This window comes from Motacilla alba, chromosome 10 (genome assembly GCF_015832195.1).
Source record: "Motacilla alba alba isolate MOTALB_02 chromosome 10, Motacilla_alba_V1.0_pri, whole genome shotgun sequence".
Classification (NCBI taxonomy): domain Eukaryota; kingdom Metazoa; phylum Chordata; class Aves; order Passeriformes; family Motacillidae; genus Motacilla; species Motacilla alba.
The window spans coordinates 5,494,109-5,519,744 of NC_052025.1; the positions used below are offsets into that span (position 1 = coordinate 5,494,109).

At 39.9% G+C, this 25,636-nt stretch overlaps 1 protein-coding gene across 1 annotated transcript; it reads left to right on the forward strand.

Moving 5' to 3' along the window:
* The first annotated feature begins 112 nt into the window (after positions 1-112).
* CA12 (carbonic anhydrase 12) lies at positions 113-24,116 on the forward strand. Its single transcript, XM_038146987.1, has 10 exons — positions 113-335; positions 4,026-4,046; positions 10,050-10,229; positions 12,150-12,292; positions 13,775-13,870; positions 15,557-15,620; positions 16,061-16,218; positions 17,264-17,390; positions 21,694-21,778; positions 22,488-24,116. The coding sequence occupies exons 1-10, from the start codon at positions 245-247 to the stop codon at positions 22,570-22,572; spliced, it is 1,050 nt and encodes a 349-aa protein (XP_038002915.1). The 5' UTR covers positions 113-244; the 3' UTR covers positions 22,573-24,116.
* Positions 24,117-25,636: the final 1,520 nt, after the last annotated feature.

The following is a 25,636-nucleotide window of genomic DNA, read 5'->3' on the forward strand; positions in this document are numbered from 1 at the left end:
TTCTGAGGGTGTTCTGACATAGAGGCAGGTCTGATTACATCATTTGTTTTGGGTTGAGTCTCAGGAGCTTTATAAAAAGCAGTCCTAAAGGCAAGGAGAGAGAAAAGGGGAGAGGAGGGCAATAACTCATTAGCAGAAGCTCTGTATATGTGCATTCTGCTATTTGCCACATGTCTACAAGGGAATTTCTTCAGAGTGCAAAGAAACCTGTGAACTGCTGGAATATTATAAGTCATTCCTTAAGATGTCAGCCAAGAGCTTCAGTATAGTCACAGTGGCTACTGTGCTTACTTTCTTCCTAAAGATACAGCTCTCAAGGCAAGCGCCGTTGAATGGTAAAGTCTTTCAGCTTTCTATTTTATTATCTCTTGTAACTTAAGGCAGCCATTTATGCAGAAAAATAGCATCCTTTCATTATTACTATTCAATCATGCTCAAAGCAGTATATTGTTGCAGTCTGCTGTTGTATGGAGTTAGTATCCTTATTTCAATTTCTCAGAATAGGTATTCTGACTTATACAGGGAAGAGAAATTAGTCCTCTGATTTAGTTGGCATTACAGACTTCTTGCATGCTCAGTATGCTTTGCTTTGTGATTTTATTTCTCATAACATGAAGCAGGAGACTGGCCCTTTCAGAGTTAGTGTAAGCATCACACCTTTCCCTCTGCCTGTTTATTTTTAAACCAGAGAGAAAAAAATCAATGTCTGTAAAGCACCCTACACCCTAGAGGTCATTCTCATATATTGGAAACAAGACTAGTTTCAGGAGGTTGGCACTCCTCCCTCTCTTTTTAGAAGTCAGTGTTCATCTATTCAAGCTGATTATAATCAATTTTCATTTTTTCAAACTAATTACAATCTACCCGGTGTTATTATAGGACATGAGGGGAATTGTACTAAAGTTTTATGTTACTCAGCACGTATATTCATGGGACAAAAATCCAGGAGGTTCAAACATAATCCAGAGCTGTTGGTCCATGGAGAGCTCTGTCAGGACAAGCCTTTTACCAGGTTTTTTGCATAAGCAGCAAAAGGCATGGAATTCAAACTTTTAAGGTCATCTTCTTATTTTGTGCATATGTCCTCTGAAAAAATGCTATAGTCTATAGCAGAATCTCCTACCTGAAGGAGAGAGGTTCCTAGAAATTGATGCTTTCCAGAACAACAGAATAAATAAAGCTTGATGCTTTACAGGTGTTTTCTGTGACCATACAGAAGGTTTGGAATTGAAAGTATTTGTTGAAAATATATGTTTTATGATAGATACTGAAGGGAATTTTGGAGAGTGCCTGTCTCAGACTTAGTTGGAACCTAGTCCTAAGAAATGGCAAGAGCTACAGTATCTGCCTATCTCAAACATATTTCCAAGTAGATTATCACACCTACAAGCATTCACACTTTCCTAGCTCTCAAGTGACACTGGAAATGTATTTTTTCCCTGGCTGTTGATCAGTCACATGCAGGTACACTGGCTCTAGGAACCTCCTCTGCCGTGCATGGGCATGTAACTGTATCACCCATCAATACTCATCCCAACATGAACGAAGAGCCAGGAGAGTGTTCACAGACATAGAGCCATTGAATACCCACTTCTAGATGTGAATCCTCCAATTTGACACCATGTGACAGTTTGCCTGATTCTCATTTCATTATCAGGCAGAATAAAAACGACTGTGGGAATCCTTAAAATCATGAGGGTTTTGGGAAAGCTGCAAAAGGCAGGCCTCAGAGACAGCAGAACTACGATTAGAGTTAAGCAGTAGCTTTGTCAGCAGAAGATTTGTCAGCAGAAAAGTTATATAAGAAGTAGAAAGTAAGGACAAGTAGAACAATGGTTTGCGTATTAACACTTAGCTAGAATAACTGCCTAAGCTGCAGAAAAGTATATCTTTCTGCAGAGAGATATTAGGAAGTTCTAAGCTTAATAATGGAGCTCTGTGCATTGTATCTTAAGGCTTACAAGCAGGTATTGTATTATAAAAAAGCAAGCATTGTTTTAACCAAAAGTACGTGTGCTTATAGTGGTTGGATAGAACTACTGTCAATATGCTTTTGCTGTATGTGATTGGTCCAAAAACTTTAAAGTGAGTTGTAACATTGAGTTCTTCGGCTGCTGCTGAGGATGTGAGCTGTTGGCATCTTCCCATTGTCATAACCACGTAATGAGAGTGATGCTGGAAAATAAAACAGCTCAAGGCACGTTCCTCAGCAGTCCCGTCCCATTCGTGATTTGTACATAGACCCTGGCTGGCAATAAAAACCTTGCTCAGGGTCTGAGGTTGGCAGCTCTCTGTGTTCATTCAGACAAAATCAAGAAGTTTCTGCCATCTGGTCATCGATTCATTTCCTGATACAAGATGAAATTACTATAAATGTGCCTCAGTCCTACCTACAGCAGCTCTATGGCTATGCTCACCATAAAGTCATAAGGGTAGCAAACTGCAGATCATCAAAATGCTCACAGGTTAAGGAATACTTCATTTGGCAAAAGACTTGAAGCTTTCATTTACTTTTGTGTCAAATGGCATAACTGACCAAAATATTGTAAATGCTTAAAAGTGATTGTTTTAAGGATGCTGTAGATTATAAAAATCATCATTTTGACATCTCATACACATTTTAATGGTCAATAAGAGCATGAACACAGTAGCTATTGTATTTCTCCAGTATTTTTTCAAACCCTGCTCAAATGAGTGCATTTCTAAAACCTACTGCCAGTAGTTTCTATCTTTATGCAAGTTTTGTCTACAGAATGACCAAAGGACACAAGCAACCCCCAAAAACTCCAGTAAGAGATAATCCCCTGCAGAGAGAAGGCAAGAGGAGAATGAGTTTTCTTATCCTGAAATTTTAAACATGAATTCTTCTACGAGAGGAACCTGAGGACTTGAGTCAGGATGATTACACAGACCTTGTTTTGAAAATTCCAGTGTAAAAGAACGAAGCACACTGGTCCTAACAAAGTGAAAGCAGAGAGTTTCATGTTCCCACCACATATCAATACAAATAGCTAAATGCAGTTGGTTTGAACAACCCAACAAATTAATCCCAAACATTTCACACAACATTCTTAGGGAAGAGCTGCATCTGTGACCACACTTCGGAGCACAAGAAATGCTGCCAAGAACCATGTATTGAGCAGACAAGTGCATGTAATGATAAATGTTTGCCTGCATGCATACAGACACACTCAGAGGCACACTGAGTGTTTGCAAGATTTGTATTTCAGGACTGTTTTCTAAGCAGAAATAAAATTAAATTTGCAGAGAGTAAAGATCAGCATTAGCCTGATAACCCAAACTGTTCAGGTCTGTCAAGATGAGCAACTCTAACTATGCAGCAAGCTGAGTGATTTTAAATAGGTTTCAGGACCAGGAAATAAATATTAAAAAGAGCATTTTGTAAGTCAAGACATTTCCAAAAACATGCAGAGATACCATCTGAAATTCAGTTCCTTCAGCAGTGGATGAGTACTGATCATTTTAACACTCACTCACCCTCCTTGGGATTCTCTGATTTATACGGGTTCATGTGTCATACTCCCTTTTTACAAAGTCCATCCATTAATTTCTGTCCATCACTTCTCAGTGTAGCACTGATGTTTTTCAAACTCCTCAACAAGGCATAGGGGGGCTCATTGTAGTTACACTCCACTTATATTCCTTAGCTTTCTAACTAGAGAAAAATCCCAGGGGTGTACCTACAGACAGTCTGTGGATATTCCAATTCAAAATAAATACTGAGAGCAGTCTTGCCCCAAGACTTAAGTGACCACAAGAAATTCACCCCTATGGGCAGGATCACAGGGATAATTATAGTTACATTTTGAGTGAGAAAAGTTCATAAAATACCAGAAAGTTTGAAAGTATCTATGCTTTTCTATGTTTTGCTCAACAGCTGGGACTAGAACGATAGACAAAAGTATTGCAACATTCAATACATGGGTTTAAGTAGCAATGTGTTTCTTTACAGAGTAAGATCAATTTCAAATACTCACAGTACTATTTCCTTTTTCTTTAAACAGCGTCAAAATGGTCTTATATTGGTAAGTACTAATTCATACATACAAAGTTATGGCTTTCTTCTGTGCTTTAGAGACAACCAGCCAAATGTCCTCTTGGTGAGTACTTACTGGGATCACAATCCTTAACTAGGTTCGAATCTGGTCAATTTTCTTGAAATCTGTTATTCATCCACCAGGTTTCATATCTAGGTGACTGAGAATCAGTTACTGAATTCTAAATTTCCTTGTGGAATGACAAGAATTTCAGCAGACTAAAGCTGGCCCTACAACTGCAGATGGTCCACAAAGCCCTCTGTTTCCTCAGCTGTCACATTCCAGCCTAGTTCTGCAAAGAGCATTCTCTCTCTACCCACACCAGTCTTCATTTCAAGTAGCATCAGAGTTCAGTAAGCCACCTGTATTCTGTTACTGGAGGCACAGGTCCCCGAAGATCCCAGCAATGACAAAGCAGAAGAAATCACCCTTGGAAAGCAGTGTTAATTTGTAACTAATTCTTTTAGTCATCTACTAACTCAGAAGGACCTGGTGGCTGCTCAGGAAAAGAATTATCTAGTGTTTTTCTTTTAACTGATCAAATCCTCTAGCCAGGTATTTCCTCATTCAGAGTAGCATTTTACATGCCAAATACCCACATAGAAGTAGGCGGTATGGAGAATCTCAGGAAAAAATGCTTGTTCTTAAGCTTTTGGTGCTGCTCCAAGACAACACAAAGAACCTCTGAGACTGAACTTGCTACTAGGAACTCCTCCTTTTGGCTGTGCTCCATTTTACCTGACTCATGTCACATAAGCAGAAGGAGAACTGCCAGCTGCATGTCTATCTGCCAATGTCCACACATAGACCTCACATTCCCAGTACTGAAAAAGCTTGAGGCAGCTTTAACAAAAACCTGGGATTTCCACTTTGACAGCAGCCATCAGGTAAATCTAATCCTGCTGCACAGTAAAGAAAACAAGACTTTTTTTACTACCACAAAAGCAGAAGTTCAGCCCTCCTTCCTTGTTTAAATTAGTTACTTCTCCCTTCCTAGGAATTTGGGTACCAGTGTTGATTTCAAAGTATGTTATTCTCAGTGTCCAACTTCATCAATTCCTGTTAAGCTCTTCCATACTGCAGTCTGATTTTGACATTCTACATGTAAAGAGGATAAAGAGAAGGTTCACAAAACAGAATATCTTTTTCCATCAGCTATAGATTTTGAAACATATCTAGAAAACATATAAAAGCAAATATATAAAAGTAACTTCAAAAAACTGAACTGGCAACTGAATTTGCACAGAATAGTACAGAAAAGCAGAGGTAGAACATTGATCCCCACAGAGAAAAACAGCTATTAGAGAGACTGCTAAGCAGGAAAGAGCCCCTCCATACTCTTCTACTGATCCTTATGGCATTCTAAATCTTCCACTGTTTACCTTTGCCCCTGAAACACTTAGCAGTGCCTCTCACTGAAATTAAGTCAATAGGAATGGAAAGGAAATCAAGCCATTATAACCACAGTGCAGACTGATGTCAAGATGAGGGTCAAGGTACAAGATGGAGGAGAAATCTGAGTGCTCTTTGTCAGAGATTTCTATTTGTTGAGTATTTTACAATATGTAAAACTGAATGTTGATGCAGTGTTAGTATTTCAGGCCATAGTGGCAAAGCAAGATGACACCACATATGATCAGGCCTTATCTATTCAGCACAGGCTTTCCAAAGACATGAGACTTCACCTTGCCTATAAGGGAAACTACTGCATTAGATACATCAAACATAAAGGCTAAACCTCCCCTGTTTGCTTCTTCCTTAGCCAAACTGAAGCAATGCTATTTCTTCTTCCTGTTCTCACTACCCTTGCATATAGACCAAGAAAAAGTGCCTGGAGGAAACACCACAGAGCAGTGAGGCCTGAGCCCTCCACCCCTGGTGACACAGGCTGGCTTTGTGCTCTCTGAAATGCAGCTCCACCTTCTGTAAGATGGACAAAGTAGACCAAGTGTACCATAAGACAGCATTTTCGGTTAAAGAGCTGAAAGGGTGGTTCCAATGCCCCAGACCTCAGGACAGCATATGCACACAGATTTTGGCAATCCTGCTGTGTGGTTGTGAGGTGCAGGCTGAAGTCTTCTGCCCCAGAAAAAAAATGGTAGAACTGGATGTTAAGCTTCAATTCTTTGGATTCTGGCTCTTTTTTCTGTAGTGTAAGTGGGCTGGAATGAAATCAGAGAACCAGAATCATCCCTTCAGAGTGGACAAGCAGCCACAATGGAGAAAACTAGCTTTGCAGACAAATTTAGGTAATAGTGCCAACAGAATTATTAATGTACTTTAGCATGTGAAGAGACAACTTCATGCTGTAATGCAGGCACAGGAACTGTTGATAACAGACATTAGGCTAATTGTGCTTGAAAACTCTTTTATTCTGCTGCTGCCAAATACTCCAATTCACTGAGGTGCTGGGAACCTGTGCTAAGACTCTTTCATTTCCCCTTCAGAAATGCCAGCTTTAGTGAACACACTAGAACATGCCCCAATTTCTCACACAGTGCTAGAATGCAGTAACAGCAACAGTTACAGCCCTTGGCAATTCCTCTATCTCACAAGCTTTCCTCTGGACACACGTGTGGAAGACACACACATATTGGCTCTGCGTGCACAGAATGGTATTACTGAGCACTGAGCAAAATGGAAACCACGTGGTCATGTCACCATGGCAGGGAGCCTGGGCTCAGCCTTCACCACCACCGCAGCCCTGGGCAAACGGCAGCTTACAGCTTCCAGCTGGCTGAAAACAGGGCAAAGTGCTCTGCCTGGCTGCAAAAATACCACAGGCATTCCCTGGTTAACTGACCCAATGTATTTTAGAGATCAAGATCAAGAGAACTTGCATAGACTGTGAGAAGCTGGAGCAACACGAATATTAATTGGTCATCAGAGCAGCAGCCTGTTGGTACCACTGGTGTCTCACAGGGCTGTTTTCTCCTTATCTTAAATGGGCCAATGTATATATCCTGGGAGGAGACACCACTGTTCATGAAGGAACATCTGTCCTGCATTGCCCAGCAGCACCAGTGTTGCTGGGGCTGGCTGGAAAGCACAAAGCTGTCAAAGGAAATGTTATGATGGACACATGCAGTCTTGGTGCTGAGTTTTGCTCAGCTCACTGGGTAGTGGGCAGCCAGACAATCCAGAAAATTATTCCTGCTTTATTTACAGACATCTTTTATAAAATAGCCATGAGGGCACAGCCAGGCTCAGGGCTATTTTCAATGAGGTAAGGGAACATGGTCCTGCAAACTTGTGTCAAGCAAAGCAGTCCACAAGCTGGATTTGAGCAGCCTGAGTTTGCACCCCCTAGGGCAGGGAGTGCTCTTGGCAGCACTGGGAGCAGTGGTAGGAGGAAGGATCCTACTTCCACTGGCACCAGCAGCTCTCTACCTTAATATGCTCACTCCAACGGCTGAATTAGAGTGTTGAGGGGGTAGAACAGGCCCACGGCACAATTAGTGCTCTGCTGACACAGTGCTGGTGGGATCCTCATAGCAGCAAACACTTCTGAAATGCTCAGGTCACAAATGTGCCACACAAAAGGAAATTAACTTTGAAGATAATTTTGCAATACTGCTTGTGTTAATATCTTTTGGGACTTGTAGCACAGGCCAATCTTACATGCACAAGCTGTTCTTTATTCAGCAGTGAGCAGACAAAGCCTTTGTAAACACAATGTGACTTCCACTGAATTTATCTGAGCGTACTGGCACAGAAAAAGGAAAATCTGGTTCACAATCAATCATCCATTTTCAGCAGATCTAACTGAGAAATGCCTTCCAGCTGTGTGGTTTCTCTACCCTGGAAATCTCAATTTCACATTTGCAAAACTAAGCTGCAATGAGCTCAGCTCTTTGAGACGAGTTTTGAGGCACTGAAATTAGAAAGACTATGTGATAAAAGACAGAATTTCTATAAAAACTGGGTTTGTACCAAAAAAAAGAGGTCTTGTTTGGTTTTGGGTTTTTTGTGGTTTTTTTTTTTAATTGAGCAGGAATGAGAAACAAGCAAAATGTTTTATATCTTAAAGGTCTGTGAGTGGAGTTGCAGATTCATGCCAATAAAAGGGTCAAAGTACATAAAGACTGTGATAGCTGCATCATTTTATAGAAAAGACAAAAGTTTCCCTTCTGAACTGTCAACGTAGGTGTGAAGTTCCCATATTCTCTTGCCAGCTCTTCCAGACATTTAAGTCACCTAAAGACAGTACTGAAAAATGATTGGTACTTCATGACTCCCTGGCTGGGACTAGACTTCTATTTTATACATCAATCACCTATTTAATTATCAAGTCTCCAAAGCTGTGATATGTAATATATTAAAACCTTCTTGCAAACTCATTACCTATCAAACCTTTAAAAATTATTGAAGTCTTTTTACAATAAAGGCTTCTCACCAATTTTCTGACATTGCTGTAATCTCAGTTCCTTGAAAAATGTTAAATTTCAGTCATTGTCTTGCACAGTAAGCTTGAACCTAAGAAACTGTCATTTCTTGGTATATCCTAATGCATATTTTTCTGGGAAATATTCTCCAGTATGTATTCCACAGTATGGAATTTATGCTCTTCCGGATGTATTTGTTATTTGCCAAAAATAGGTAGAGGAGAGCTTCTATAATGTCAGCCTAACACTTATTAGCTTTTTAAAGTAATTTCAGCAACTTTAAGATAGTATCAGAAGGATGTAAGAAGAAAGAAAATTATGTGATTGTCAGTGAACTGGAGTCAAAAATTTAAGTTACAGCAACAGCAAAACCTATTAACTGAAAAGCACTGATTGAGTCTGAGTATCCACACTGCAGACAATGTCACCTGCTAACTCTATGTCTTGAATACTCTTAAACAGCTTTACCAAGGAATAAGTCTGTCTTTAAGCACCAGAACTGATCTTGTTGATTCTGTCACATGCACTGTGTTTAAGAAAGATTCACCCCCACTATCCATTTACTCAGCAATTGTCTTTCATGTCAATAAGGTGAACTGCTAATAGTATCCTCCTGCCTGTTAATTTCCTTCAGAAAATATCTGAACTGGCTTTGCCACTGATGACCTGATCCTCAAAGAGGCCACTGGGAATACTATAGTTTTGGAAAAGAAGTGTTCTAATCAAAGACTCAAGTGACTCAATCTACATAGTTTATGAGAAGTGAGAAATTATATCCTCTATATTATAAGTACTTCAATGATGAACAAAAGTGTGGGAACAGCAGGCTCACAGTGAAAAGCAAGCTGCCAAGGAGAGTAATTATCCATTGGGCACTAATGAAGTATCTTTTATCTGCAATGCTTAAAGGAAGAGTAGATGTTTATTCCCTTCTGAAAAAAAATGGCCTCATGGAAGTAGAAATTTATCCAGGGAGGCCTGTTGTCCTGTGTTACACAGTTCAGACTTGGTGATCCCTAAGGACCTTCCTGCCTTGGATAGAATCATGAATGTTTAGAGACGAGGAGAAACAAAAGTTGCAAGTACCTCTTCTGGTATTTAAATCCAAATCATCTCATCTTACGGTCTGTAAACAGCTGCTAGCTGTTAATGTGCAATTAAAGCAAAGGCACAACTAACATTCTCTTGATATTATCTATTCTTTGTAGATCTTACCTCGGGCAAAAGGCTGTGATGAAGAAAAGTTTCACCAGAGTTTGAACAAGTTATTGCAGGTTAAATTACCATAACACCTTCAATTTTTGCAAGTTAGCTCTTCACTGTGGGTTATGCAATCCTGTTAGATAGTGTCAGACAGTTTGCACAGTAAGGAAAAGTCAGAGGGTCTGATATAATCAGACCTGCCTCTAGGTCACAACACCTTCAGAAAAAAAGATCATATCCTTCATTACCTCCATTTTAATGAGGTCCTTTATTAAAAAAGAAAAGTCTTAAAAATTCAGAAAAGGCTTATTTTCCAAATTTTTTGTGAAGGCTGACATGGGATAATTTCTGTGTTAACTGCATAGTGAAGGTTTGACAAATGTGTCTCTGTTAATTCACACAGGTCCTGACGGAGAGAAGGCCTGGCCAAAGAAATACCCATTTTGTGGAGGAGTATTCCAGTCACCAATTGATTTCCACAAAGCTATTCTCCAGTATGATTCTAATCTCTTGCCTTTAGAATTCATAGGCTATAATGTGCCCTCCACTGACCAGTTTACATTGATCAATAATGGCCATTCAGGTAAGGGAGCTCACAGACAGCAAGGAATGGTGAAAGAAAGAGCTGCAGGAACTCACTGGGTTTTTTTACTTCATGGGTGGACTCCTTTGATTATTAGATTAAATTAAGCTGCTAATCAGATGAGAAAGCCTTCATATCAGCATACCTACATCTACAGAACAGGCTAGAGAAATCTGGCAAAGTACTAAGTACCAATGGATTTCCAGTAAGTCAAATTTTAAATAAAGAAATTTAAAATAAACTCTAGGCATCTCAGAATTAATACCCAAGGTTTTCTTCTTACTTTGGTTGAGGTGCACCGAAACAGAAAGAGACTTTGTGATTCTGCTAAAAAGAGATTAACTGATAACACATGAGCAATGGGTCTCTTCAATTCATCAAAGGAGCTCAACTGAATTACATGAGGGCATGGGGAAGAGGAAAAAAAATGTAGCAGCACCATTCTGTCCTTTTGACTAGAGATAGAAACCTCTTTAGTGTAAGGTAAGATAGACAGCGATACATAGTGATAGGTAAGAAGACAGAAAAATAATTAGAAATAGTGTACAAACAGGTCCTCCCCACAGTAGCACCAAATCAGTGTCAGTACAGGAGGTAAAGGCGAGATGATGCTGTCTCATAAAGGTCTCCTATAATGACACAATATACAATACCAGTGAGTCAGCCCCACCATTTTTCATTCCTTCCTGAAACACTTGAAGACATAGAAATAAGAATAGTTATAAAGCCCTCCTTCTTTGTATCCTCCTTTATTGCAGAAGTATCCAAATAACCTGCATTATAAAATGGCCTCTGTTCTCACATGCTTGGTTATAAATTGACCAACATGCAAAAATCACTTTTTTATCATTCCTTCAGTGAAGCTGACCTGCTCAATTGAACATCATAAGCCCATTCTTCAGTAAGGGCCAACCTCTTGGGACAGAGTCCTGGTTTTCCTCTTGATCAATTTCTCCTTTAAAAGCAGGTTGCTTCAGACTAGGAATGGCTGGAACATACTTTCCTTGTGAGCCTTCATTTCCCAAAAGTCCTTTTCAGTCCTAAGTGAAAGACTGGACTGTCACAGTTGAATGCACCAGGCTAATGTGACAGGCAATAGGCAGAGAAAGAAATATTGTCATTGTGTACTTGAAGGGTGCCAGAGTGCAGAAGGAGCCAAAAGAACAGCACTGAGAGCCCGTCCCTCCCAAAACAGTCACACAGGTAAAAACAAATTCCCTGGAGAACCTAAGTCACTACCACTGTCAGATCTCACGTCTAAAATGCAAAGTTTGATTATTTCCTAAAGAAAGTTGAGACAAAAGTATAACGCCCTCAAGAAAATAGGAATTAATTTCCAAGGTCAGTGCCCTCCTAGAAAGCAATAGCGATGCATCCTGCTCTAGAAACCACACTTAGATACAAATTTACTTCTGAGTAACACAAAATTAGCCTCTGTCGGACTTATCATTTTACCATCTGCTGCTAACTTCTCTTTCAGCTAGAGGAAACCAGTAGGATGCTTAGTATTGTGCTGTCAAGTCATTCCTATATGATGTTTGATGTTCTTCACCAGCCAGCTCATCCAGACACAATCACCTACATCAGTTTTGCTTTGACATATCAATAATTGTCTCTTCAATGTCTGAGATAAATTCACATTCTTCAAAGGTTTCCACTAACAACAACTGTCACATTAAATTCATGTATTTAGGAAAATAGAAATAGGTATGTTCTAAATGCTCTAAATCCTGATCTACCAAGAAAGGCTTAAAGAGAACAGAAGTGTTTGTCTCCTACCATGGATTGAGATGGATTTGAGTCAAGAATCTGCTTTTTTCATGCTCCATATATAATATACTTAGACTTGGTATTTTTATTTGTCCTGTTCCTGAGAGCTGTGGTATCATTTGTTCTTATCTGATTTGGATCTGCTTACAGTGAAAATGTATCTGTCACCTGCTATGTCCATCAGAAACCTCCCATTTGAATACACTGCATCTCAACTTCACCTGCACTGGGGAAACCGAAACAAGTCCGAAGGCTCTGAGCACACCGTCAGTGGGAAGCATTTTGCAGCAGAGGTAAGGCAGCCAGCTCAGATCAGGGAAAGAAGCAAAGAAGGTTGGGTAGGTTCTTTTGTTTCAAAGTGAGATCTCTGTTTTCGGTAAATGACTATAAAAGGCCGTGAGGTGCTAAGCCAAGTATTTATGATCTGGGGATATACAAAAAAAATGGGTTGTGCACAACGAAAAAAAGAAGATGGATTTGAATGCACCAAGTCAGGGAGCTGGAGTTTAGATTCTAAACTCAGAACTGGCACCAGGTCACTTGAGGTAACTTTTAGCTGTACAACAGTGCTACTCACCTTCTTCTGTACAGTGACTGTGGTAGTCTGTTATTTTACAGTTTGTTCTTCTGTAGTAAGTTTTAAATATTCCTTGTTATAAGTTTGTAATGGTTCCTTCCATGTACTCCATTTGGCTTCCCTGATGGTTCAGTCCTGAGTTGTTTACCCCAAGATTTTCCTGCCAACTGCATGTCAATCCCCCTGTCTATCAAAGACAGCACACCCTTTTTGTTCTGGAATGTTCCCTGTCCTTCATCCCTTCCTCGAGGCAAGACTGGATTGCAAGGTTTGCTCCTTCCCCTTGTTGGCTTCTGTTGGACAGCGCTTACCCTGCACCCCTGCCCTAATGCCTTCCTATCGGTAAAAGGTTGTGTCCTCCCCTTATTCCCTCCCCTCCTTAAAAGCAGTTTTTTGCCCTCAGTTATTGTCCCTTGTCCCTGACTCCTCTGGGGTAGTAAACCTTCCTTAGCCTTCAAACAAGTGATCCCTCTCTATTCGTTGGCTTGGTCCCTTGTATCGGGTCTGTGCTGTGTGACCCGCGCCACAGCCGTGTGCTGCTGGGAGCGGCGAGCCCCGGGACGCGCCGCCAGCGGGCAGGACTCCGAGGAGAGCCGGGGGCGGCCTCTCGGGACTGCCCGGCGCTCCCGGAGCGAGCTGGCCGGAGAACAGACTCCCTGTGGCCCCAGCGGGCAGTTACAAGTGACAAACTCCTCATCTTTTCTAATTTCTAAATTACGGATTTGGGAATAGGTTTTGATAAGCAGCATCAGTCAGATATTTACCTCAAAATTATTAAGAAAAAGAAATTAGCCTGAATAATTTGCTTGCGTAACAGCACTTTAGGAATCCACTTCTTCTCTAGTTAGATTTAACACTGCGTTTGCATTCCAAATATTGGAGTGCTAAGGTGTTATTTTTTCAGAAAAATTTACTAGCCCTCCAGTGAAGATGCCTTGAAGCTGAGGTCATGAATCCTCTTTCTCCCCTTATCATGTTGGGGGTGTGTGGGCTGTGTGTAACTCAGCTACAGCAGGCCTGCGAGTCCCAGGACCTTCTGCCTTTCTCTGAAAAGATCTTACCACTGCACCCAGAAGTCACTGAAGAACCCTCCTGCATTGTCTTATCCTGAGGTGGCTGCGTGGTCCTTTCTAACTGTGAAACATAAATGTGAGCATAACCCAGATGTTATTGTAACAAAGTATCTCCTCCTTTGTAGCTGCATATTGTACATTACAACTCTGAGAAATACCCAGATATAACAGCAGCGATGGACAAAGCAGATGGACTGGCTGTTTTGGCTGTTCTCCTTGAGGTAGGATGCAGGATCTTTATTTTCTGTTCGTTTAGAATATGCTTTCAATCATTCAGTTACGAGAGACCTTTAATGTACAAAATTACCTACATTATTAACATTATTATTTGATTATTTACATTATTATTATTATATATAGTGGCTGAATAAAGGATCTTCCTTTCCTCTTTGACAAAAAAATAAAAAGGGTCAGATTCTAGCAGCACATACCAAACCAGGAGCAAATGCCATGAAAAGAGGAATTCTGAGTATTTCCTCATGGTTTTTTAGTAAATTAACTTCAGCTATGTTAAATCCATTTTTGCATTCATTTACGAACTAATGACTGGTAGCATTTATCAAACAAGAGGCAACAGTGGATTTCAAGCTCATTCACTCAAAGCTGCCTACTGTGGCATGAAGCAGTTTGAACACAGCGGAGAGGCACAGGCAGGCACAACCCTGCCTTTGACCACTGTCTGCAATTAGCATTTAACCCCAGTCTTTTCCCTGCTAACTTCCCAGATTCTTTGAATCACAGGTTACAGAAAACGAGTACGTTCAGTGACATTTTAAGATGTCAGGACAGCTTTCCAATTTCTCTCTCTTAAGTCCCACATATGAAAATAATAATGGTCTTAAACAAAAAGAAAAAAAAATAGTTGCTTGTACGTATATAACTCTTATTGAAGATCAAAACTCCTCAGTAAGATAACTGTAAATATAATTTTTAAATGTGAGGATTTTCTGCAGTATAACAAAGCAAAACCACAAGTTTCCACATTTCCATCAAAAAGTAAAATGTTCCAGTTAGCAAACAAAGCTTGCATTGATATTACCCAAGCTCACTTCCTAGCACCTCTAAGATTCTGACAGCAATTTTCTGTAAATTTCAGTTCATTTGGAAGCTGTAGCTGTGAAAAGTGTCAGAGTATTGTACATTACACTAGGGAGTAATACTGGGATTCTGGTTATTTCTAAGCAATGGTATTTGAAAATGAAGTTACTGAACAACAGAGATTAGGTCTTGGAAATCCTTTCAGACAGCTGGTGGGTATTACAGTTAATGTAAGGACACCAGTTTACTATGTCTGGTTGTCAGAGGAGTAGCTCAGCACCAGCTCTGAAGAAGTCATAAAAAAGGCATTGATTATTAGACTGAAAAGCTACTGGTAGCAGTTGAAAAATAGTCTTGTGTGATAGATGAGTTATAGCCTTGGTCAGATAGTTGAGTTGTAGGACTGTGGCCCTGTGGTACCCAACAGTGTCATTCTTTACCTCCCTGGACTGTGAGAAGCAGCAGAATAAAAATGTTTGTGGGTGGAAAAATGTGGCTTTGACTGGAAACCAGGAGATGATCTGAGAAGCTTGGCAGCTGGGAACTTCTGCCTACACTGCTCTCAGAGGAAAGGGCTTCTCTTCATTTGCACAGCACTCTGAGCAGGCAAGAGCAGTAGGGTCAGTGCACACAAAGGTCTGCTCTGCAGTTGTAAAGGCAGCAATACAACACAGAAGCTCTTACAGCCCTGGAGCAGGAATATTATCATGGCTCTGAGGACAGAGGGAATGTTTTGAGTTATAAAATACCTATGCCATTCCAGTACATTAATATCTGGACAGTGGAAGCCCTTGCCTTAGAACAGGCCAGAAGCACAGACTCATATTCAGACTAGTGATTTGCACATGTTGATTATGTGATCATTGCAGATTGGACCCTTCAGCCCATCGTATGAAAAGATCTTCAGGCACTTTCGGAATGTGAAATACAAGGGTGAGTGGCTAAATCAGATTGAGAATGGCTGAGAGTATCAGGTGTCACCCTGAGAGGGACTGAACTGGCTGAAGAAACAGTCCAGAGATCCCACGCAAATCTGTCACAGACTGTGAAAGGCTTCCAAATGCAGTGCATTCCGAGGAAGAGCGTATGGCTGGCATGCCCCGTGTGATTCTGACTGGGCCTGATTTTTTCCATGTGGTGTTTTTTAGTTAATATGGCCACAGCTTATCTTAGAGGACTCTGATTTGGTGTCTCAGGCAAGATTTTTACATAGGAAACTTAAAAAGCTGTAGTCCTTATTAAACTGGGATCATCTCTGCTAAAACACATTTTTCTTTTCTTAGTGATATGACACTGAAAATATCCTACTTACCGAAAAGCAAATTCACCTGTGTAGTCATGATGCAATATTTAACACAAACCCCTTTTTTTAGATCAGAAGGTCCTGGTCCCTGGTTTCAATATTCAAGAACTGCTTCCTGACAGACTGGATGAGTATTATCGCTACGAAGGATCCCTGACAACTCCTCCCTGCTACCCAAGCGTTCTCTGGACAGTTTTCCGACACCCCGTTAAAATTTCTCAAGAGCAGGCAAGTTTCAACAGAGCACATTTCCCTGACTGGTGTCTGCTAAAGAACAGTAAATATATATTCACATTTCCTGGATTTCTCTTATGTTCCTGTAAAACTGAACAGTGACCATTGCTAAAATCCTTTAAGTGGGAAGAACAGCCCAGAACTGACATAAATCAATATCCCATTCTGTTTGTTGTTAGCATGTTCTCAGTTGGCCAGAAAAAACACCAGACAGCTGCACAGCAATTGGTACAGTATCAGCTTGAAAAAATCCCAGTCAAATTAGATGAATTTTCATTTTCATTATGTACTTACTCCCTGCTCTAAGTCTTTCCATGAGTTACCTACAAGTTATTGTTTGGGCTCCATGTCTGAACATTATTCACCAAGTATTTTGGTGCTACTTTGATCCTGATGGACTTGGGTGGGTTGGAAAGTTTCTAAAAAGCTTGTGTTGTGTTATTTATCCATCTTGAATTCCCTAACTTTTCTCCCAACTTACATTTTTTGTGCTTATCTAATTAACTTCTTTTGCTCTTAGGTGGCCACTCACCTAGACTATAAACTCACAATCACTGTCTTCTGATTCACCTAATTATAGACACAGGGGAAAATATTATTAACAAAATATCAGATCAAATTACTGCAGGCTCCTTGTTTTGAAAATACATTCTCAGCTTCTGTCAGACCATGTCTCTACCAAAATAAAGAGCTCTTTCAAAAAGTAGCCTTTAATACTACTTAGGAGTTAAACTGTGCCAGGGGGAGCATGATGGAAAAGTCTACCATGTTTCCTCCCATCGAGTTTTCTGGGCAGACAATCTGATAGTAAGCAGTAGTTTCATCAGGATGTAAACAAAATACAGTTATGGACTTGGAGATGTCACATTGGTTAAACATTATTCTGTATTTGGGTTCACAGGCCACATGAAACTTAATTATTAATATATCCCCTTCCCTTTGACTACACCTTTTTCTTTTTTCCAAACACCCCCAGTGATCACACACTGGCACTGCTTTCCCTGTATTTTGTGAGCTGAACAGGTGCTTCCCTTTATAGTTACTGGCACTGGAAACAGCCATGTACTGCACAGAGCGTGATGACCCAGAACCCCTGGAAATGGTTGATAACTTCAGAAATGTTCAGGAATTCCATGAAAGACTGGTTCTTATCTCCTTCCATGAAGGTGAGTTGTATGAATGCTTCTGTGCAAAGAAACAGTCCACAGTGATCTGTGAAAATGTGAAGTACTGGAATGGCAGTCCTGTTCCACTGTACCACTACAAAAACACAGCTATCTCCCTGCAGTTCACTTTGCTGCCTTTTCTTCTCCTATTGCATTGGTGCATGGGCAACTGTACAAGAATGAGGTATTCCCAGGGTAGGCAAGATTTTTTTTTTTCCACAGTGGGTATCAGGGAAGCCCTGCAATCCTACTGATCAAAGGCAAGGAGATAAAAGAAGGAAGACATGATTGGCCTTGTCATGCTTTGCAAAAGTATTTGCTGTCAGTCTAAGCACTAAACAGCTCCACAGCTGAGCTGTTTCAGCCAGTGTAAGTGCTTAAGATGGCCTTGTCTCACCAGCGACATTTGCTGGTTCTCAGCAAGGTCAGGCTTGATCTTATGCAGACCACACATTTAAAGGGAGTCCCAGCTTCAGGGACACTGTTTTGGGGAAATTACACAGAATCAGAAGAGGTCCTTGAGGAATTCAAATTTGGCATATAAATATAATTTGTAACACAGGTTGCATGATTCAGTGTTACAAATTTAAAAAAAAAACAAAAAACAACAAACCACCACCATTTTATGAGGAAGAACTGATTCAAAAGCTTAACTCTGCAGTGTTACATGATAACACCTAAGTTTGGTGGGGGGCTTTGCACAAAAGTCTTCATCTGTGGTAAGAAGCTGAGCTGTACCCCACAGAAAGGCCTTTGAGTACATTGTGCAAAATGTATTGTTCCAACTCCTTTGTTGTCTTAAAAACATGTACTCTTAAGGATCTGTGCAGCTGGCAGATGATTTTAGGCAAGCCATCACACTATTTGAAATTAAGAGTAAAAGATTTATAAAAGAAAAAGCAGACTTCACTAAAAAGATTAGCCAAGTGGTAAACTTTCAAATTAATAAAATGTGTTAGCACATCATTTCAACTTTGCATCCCATTTTCTTCACTGTTTTGATGAAAAAACAGAAAAGACAAGTTGTCTGTTTTGGATACAACAGAAACAGTTCCCTGCAGGCACACTGCAGTAGCTGTTCTTGCCATTCTCCCCTGCAGACAGACCCTTTCATAAAGTATCTCTTCTAATAGAAAGCTATAAAGAAGAAAAGTGAAAATTAGAGATGAGCCAAAACAAATACTGGACAAAACATTTCTCTGAAATCAGAGATGATTTAGATTTGTCACCAAAAGTTGGCTGATCTCTTAAAATGAGAATTGCACTAGAAGTTCTGTTGTTGCTAGATTCTAAACAAGAAGATTTAGGTTTACCAAATTATCAACAGTTCCTAACATCTCTGTGATTAATATACAAAGTGATAGTAGTTGCACAAAAAATATTTTGAGTAAATGAAAAGATGACTGAATAGTGAAAGAGGGAAAAAACTAGATTATGTCAGCCTTTTTTCTGCTTTTATGTATTGGCCAACCAGAAAAACGCCCCTCATGGCATTCTTATATGACCACAAAGAGGTTAAAACTTTGTTCTCCAACCTCCAGTCTCAAACACTGGCTGCTGACTAGAGAGCTAGTTGGGTTTAGAATGGTTATTTTAGTCATCCTCTTCAATCACTGCTCGAGCCAGATTATGTTCAATGATTTCAACCAGCGGAATTTGCAATGCAGCTTCTACGTTTCTGAGACTAAGGCTTCTTCTGCAGGTCTTAAATCCCTGCACAAACAATCCACGACAGCAATGCTACTGCAGAAACGCTGCCTGAAGTACCAGAAGTTCCAGGGTGAGCACCACCCATGTGATTACAACAGGTTCACCATGGAATCCTCTGTAGCGATCCAACTTTTATATTTTCACCCCTCATCCTCTATTTATCACAATTCACTACTGGTGGGCTTGGCAAGGGTATGTTGTCAATTCCTAACAACACCTATAAGCTGTTGATCTGCTGAGTCCGAATGGTCAGTCAGAAATGAGAAATGCAGTTTTCCATCTGTTTTTTAAACTGACCTTTCAGCACCTGACGATATTCTCTCTATAAATCACACTCAGTACTTAATAGCAAAAGGTAGAGATTTACAACCCACGAAGCCAGTAACTGAAAATCTGACACTACGCTTTTCATCTGGGAATCACCAAACATTTCACAGAAATAGTGTAAGCATTATTATTTCCATTTATGGGGGAAAATTTGACCTACATGACTCCAAAATTGTTGCTGTGAGCCAGAGCCAAACCAAATAATAACATTTGGTTCTCCCTCTGCTAAGCCACAATATTGGCTCCCACGCAGAGATGACACCAGCCATAAAAGCATTTTCACTGTATCTTTAAAGCTGGCATGATTTAGCAGAGTTAAACTATAGGGGTTATTGCCCATCTGGCTGTTCACGCCCCAGAATTGGTCTCTATGGCTATGAAAGACATTGCTCAGTGCTACTTTAATAGAAACCCCATTCAGTCTAAGTACATTAAGTTACAAAAAGCTCATTGACTCTATCAGTGAACCATAGAAAAAATGTTCAACCCATTTCAAAAAGAGTATTCATTGCCCCTGTAATCTCACATTCCACTTACTGCAGTCACAAAAGCTCCCTCACAGGTGCAGCCCCTCACCTAAAGGGCAAAAAAAGGAAAGAAAGGGAAAAAAAAAAAGAAAAGTAAGGAAAAATGGCTCCTGTCAAAGCTCAACAAAATACACCTGGCTGCTGCAAGTGCCCAGCCTGATGCAGTCAGCTGCACCTCAAATAGGAACAGAGCACACCTACTAAGAAGGGGAGGCCATGCAGAGAGTCAAGGATATTGAGCCAGGCAACCACTGAAATTTGTAAAAGAAATCCTGCTGTGCACACCTAAGCCCATACCAAGCAGCTTTCAGAACAACTTTTCTGCCTTATCACTGACAAGCCTGAGCTGCCACCTTCCCCTGAGCACAGACACCACAAGATGGGGCCACTGGCCCGTGTTTGTAGCAAAATTGAAAATGACTGAGGTGTTCAGTCATCCACATTTTTGATGCCAGCAATGAGCATCTAAATTCATGCTATTTATAAGAACCACATTTCAAAAAGCCTCTAATCTTTAAGGAAAACACAGCAAAACTCATGTGTGTAATATATTTTGTCTATCAGCAATTTATTCCAATAAAATCCCCTTCATATAAATGCAGCTGGAATTTGCTATGATGTTCAAACCACCTGAGTTAAACAGGAACTCGTGTCTAGTTTTGATTAGGGTACCAGGCTGAAATACTGTCTAACTACATTTTCTAGGAAGATCCTCTGATCACACAGAAGTGCTCCCTGCCCTTTCCCTTCAAACTACAAGCTCTTTTTCCACAGTTATCTCTTTGGTGTTAAATTTTTGTGTCCATTTGACACCTTTAGTATGACAAAACTCACCTTTTGTAAAACAGCTCCTCTTCAATTCCATGGATTGCAAGCTTCTTCCATTCAGCTGGACTTCAAATTAATGGGTCAAATGCAGTTAAACTCCACATTTTACATCTGTGTTTCATCAACAGCGGATTTAACAGGAGAAAATATTTAAATGGAATGCATGAAACCTGTCAGTTTGACTCTAAAAGTGTTCTGATGTTGCTTAGTGAGAACCAATCATTTGAAAAAATATTTTTAAAAATGTGTAAATAAATTAAGAAAATGCAGTTAAGAAAAGGGAGCTCACCTCCAGGATCTTTGTTGAAGCCAAAATAAATAGAAAATACCTTAATTGCCAAAAGTGTACATGAAGCTCACTAAGAAATATAGCATTATGATAATCCTTAAATCTTTATGCAAACAAGAGATCACTCTGTTTTTCATACCAATATCCTGAATTCATTTTTACCTTCTTTGATGCCTTTAAGCAATGTTCTTAACAGCAAAGAATATCATTCTTTAGCTGTCCATAGTCAGTGGTGCTCTCTGTGAGAGAACAAAAGGCATTGAATTTAACGTCCTTGATTGCCTGGGTTTAATTCTTTGGGTTTGTTTATGAGCTCGAATTTATTATAGCATAAAAATCATACTCTTGCTATGACCTGCTGTACCAGGGCCTCCACATTGGCATCGTGACTTCAACATGAATCTCATGTCACAGCACTGTGAACTGTGAAGCCAGCTGTGAGACTGGGACATTCCAGAGAACATCTGTGCAAAGCTGCCCATTCATAGTCACCAAGTGGTGTGACAAGGCTGTAAAAGGGCTGCAGATGCAGAATGCAAACATTATGACAGACCAGAGACTCACCTTCTTCCCTCAAGGCAATGGTATCAATGCTTGTGCATGTTTTTCCTTCTTCTCCTAGGTTATGTGGTATCTGTTGTGATAGCCTGCATTCTGGGAGTTCTCATCATTCTTGCAGTAGTGTTCTGGCTACTAAAGAAGAAAAGGTAAGATGCCTGGCTTTCATATCACAAAAAAATTCAAACCATATTTTTCGTCTGACACAGAGAAATGCTTGCATGTCCAAAATTTTGCACCTTTTTTATAGTGATAAAGTTTGATCTTTTAGAAGACATGATCTCTTCTTACAAACTATGTTTTGTAACAATCTATGGTTTGTTTCTGTTGCTGTAGACATTATTTCCTTGCATGATATGAGGCTGGGTCAATAAAAGACTTACCCAGTTTTTCTACTTCTCAAATGCCATTTGTTCTTTTCTTGTTCTTTTTGCTTGTTCTTTTTGCTAGCACTGCTGCACCTAATTGCTTTTGGGATCCTTCCATTTTTTCCTGGAACAGTATGTGAAACAAGGAGAATGGAATTTTAGGAAAACCTCTCCCAAAGGTCACAACATTTTAGATTAAGAAATATGTACTGCCAAAAGATCATTAAGCCACTGTTTGCCGACATAGCCAAATCCTGGGAATAAAATCTAAGATTACAAATTTTCCTACAGCCTGATTCCCTTTGCATTCAGCATTGACCTTGAATACAAAATGTGGTCTCCTGAAATATTTGAAACAATAAGCTACACGACATTTGCACTAGTACAGAGAAAAATAATCTCATACATGCATAATGGACAACTTTAAGTAACTAATTGTGCTTCTCCTTCATTGGCATTACAGTTATTTAATAAATTTGTTTTATTTTAGCTGCAAAAAGGGAGGTGGAGACAACAGCGGAGTCATCTACAAACCAGGCATGTACAAAGAGAAAGAAGACATCTCCAAAATTTGATGCCCTGCAATGTCAAAAAAGCCCCTTTTCATTCATAGCACTGATTTATTTTGAATTAGTGAAACACATCAGTTGTTCTTGGCTAATGATAACCCTCAAGAGAGTTCTAAAAACACATACTAGCCAAAAGTTTTCTGTAGCCCATGTTCTCTTGTTTTCCAGAGAGATATGATCAGTGAATTCCCCTGAGCTGAATTCCTCGCCACATTCTTTTCATGTCTGCTGCTTACTGAGTCTGGGTGTTTTATTTGATTTTACAGTTAATCCTAAACTCCAGTTTTATGGTTTGTTTAGCACAGGTTTTCCCATAGGTATTAAAATCTGAAGACACTCATCGAGCTACAAGAAGTCTTCCCTGCTAAAACAGGGGATCAGTTTTAGCAGCATGAATACAAACAAGATAAAGGGCAATTTGTATTTGACACCAATATTTGAACTGGGTTGTCCAGCAGATACAGTTTTGAAAAGCGCAGGATGTAATGCCAGTGTATTCACCAATGGAATTGTAATATTAAGAGGAAAAGACAAGTGTAAACGCAATGAAAGCCATATGGATTATTGATGGGGTTCAAGCCCAGGAACTCAGTGCTGAGAAAACACTACTAGGGGAACAGCTCACTTTCCAGCTATTACACAGCCCCACAAATCTGTTAAGAAAGTCAGCCCCTCACTGTCACAGGGATTAGAGAAGAAGATTGTCTTATTATTCTGCTCTTATTTATAGTACATGAATGATGTGAAGATAATGTAGTTGCTGCTGCTTTTAAGCACACTTGTCATTTAACCACAAAATCCTGATAGATTTTACAGTATATATTACAGCTGCAATTACACAGTATACTTTTTTCCAATTTATTTCTCTTAGTAATTTAATTCTTAGAAAGAAATCAAAATTATCTTTTCAAACCTCATCAGCTAGATACTCAGAGTTTGATTATGCATTTTTGGAAGTGAGAAGCACAAACCTGATTCCACTGCAGACAATGTGGAAAGTCATTGACTTTAGGAAGAATAGGGTGTATCCAGCCTACCCTGATGCATAGAGAATTCCTCTTCAATCTGACATCTACAGTGCAGATCTGAAATGCTTGTACTTCAGTATGCACACAGGAAGTAACAGACACAGGATTATACCTAAAATAACTTCAGGTCTGAATGCTGCTAAACACTACTGGAGAAATTTCAATCTGAACTTTATACTTAGATACCTTTTGTATTCCATTGCAGCACCACCACGTCTGTGACTTTAAAGAAATAAATTCTTATCATACATGCTTTCTCCTTTCAAGATGGCAGATTCAGACTGTTTCAGCATAGTGTGTTTTAGATTCTTCCTCTTCCATCCGGAAGTAAACTGTGTGATGTCATAAGCAGGCTTTTCAGTGCAAGGAGAAATAACTTATTAATACTAACTGTACATGAAATTTAGGAGCACAACCTTACAACTGAGTATACTGCATATGCCAGCGTTTTTATCCCACATAAACAAGCATATAATCTTGTTGAAACGTATGAAATTACTTAAAAAGCAGCATTTGTGTGCTACAGGGAACATAACTTACTCTTTGAATAAGGGTGTTTAAAGACAAAATTACATAATAAATTTTTGCTATGTCTTTGTCTATGCCTCTCTTGGTTCTTCTAGAACAGTAACATTTTATTGTGCATTTTGACCTTTACCTCACCTGATTAGAAACATCCATCAATCACTCTCTTCTGCATGTAGCATCCTTGAGACCTGTAAAAAGATGCATAAAAACCTCAGCCAAGCACTACATCCTTAAATCTCAGAGTACCAGCAAACATATTAAACATATTACACATTGGGCAGAAAATGTCTCCTTCAGAAATTGTTTCCTAAGCAAAAGAACAAACTGAAGAGGGATTCACATAAATCGTATTCCTGCTGCTCCTGCTTATAACACTCTCTAATTGCATAGAGGTGTGAGAAACGACCTCTCAGTGTAAAATGTGAAAGGTTAATCAAATATTGACAAAATACAACAAAAGACTGAATAAGGAAAAATAACAGCACACTGGGAGCGCATGACCAGCCGCAATGTGCTCCTCTACAAAATGGCTGCTCCACCTTTTATGCCCTGGTGGGTTGCATCAGGCAACTCTGGCCCCTGCCAAGGTCTGTCAGTTAACTCTTCTTCTCCATCCATCGGTGGAGACTGCTTTTCTGCAACGTCATTGGCAGTCAGGTGTTGTCATGCTGCACCCCTCCAGCAACAAGCTTTTCCCATTCCCAAGTGCCCCATGCAAGGGGCCCATGTGCACGCCTTCCCTCCACATGTCCAACAACCCAACATGTCTTCCCCCACACGTCCAACCCAACCCGTATTGTCTGGTGGCAACAATACTGGGGGGGAAGGGGACGATGGGGAGAACAGAGGACACCTAAACAATAAACACAATAACATGACTATACATCAATAAAGCTTCTCTTAACATACACACAATATTCATCCCTTAATTGTGACAGCCAATCATCTCATTACTCATCTATAACAGAGGCTTCCTGTAAAGTCCATGCTGCCTTTGAAAATGCAAGCATATGGGAAGTACTGTTTTTCTTTAATATTGTACTATCAGTTTGCACTGCCAGCGGTCCCTAAGCAGAAAGAATCTAGACCCATATGTTTTCTGGTCTCTGCAGCCACTGTCATTTAATAAACCTATTGAAGGATTGCATTTTTTAAAGATAGTTTCCATCAGATTTCTTTTGTCACTCTTACATGCATAATATGTCCAGGAAAAAAGTCAGGCATGATCAGAAAAACAGATGTAGCTAACATGCTACCATAATAAATTAAACCAAGTTCAAAAATATCAATTCCCTTCTTTTTTAAATGGAACGACCCATTTCTGAGATTCCAATAGCAGGAATGAAGCCTAAATAACTTGAGACAGTGAAGTGGAAGAAAAAGATGCCACAAGGGATGTAAAGCTCTCCTTCCATTTCCTGTGTGTGACAACACCCTCACAGCATGACTCTGTAATCTCAGAATATTTACTTCCTGTCACCAAATACCAAAATCCTCACAGAGATGCTTTACTG

Bases quoted from the DNA above. Each gene is read 5' to 3' on its own strand.
- CA12 (XM_038146987.1), top strand. From the start codon at position 245: ATGTCAGCCAAGAGCTTCAGTATAGTCACAGTGGCTACTGTGCTTACT. The intron at 10,230-12,149 runs GTAAGGGAGCTC...ATCTGCTTACAG, and splicing joins GATCAATAATGGCCATTCAG to TGAAAATGTATCTGTCACCT. The intron at 15,621-16,060 runs GTGAGTGGCTAA...CCCTTTTTTTAG, and splicing joins TCGGAATGTGAAATACAAGG to ATCAGAAGGTCCTGGTCCCT.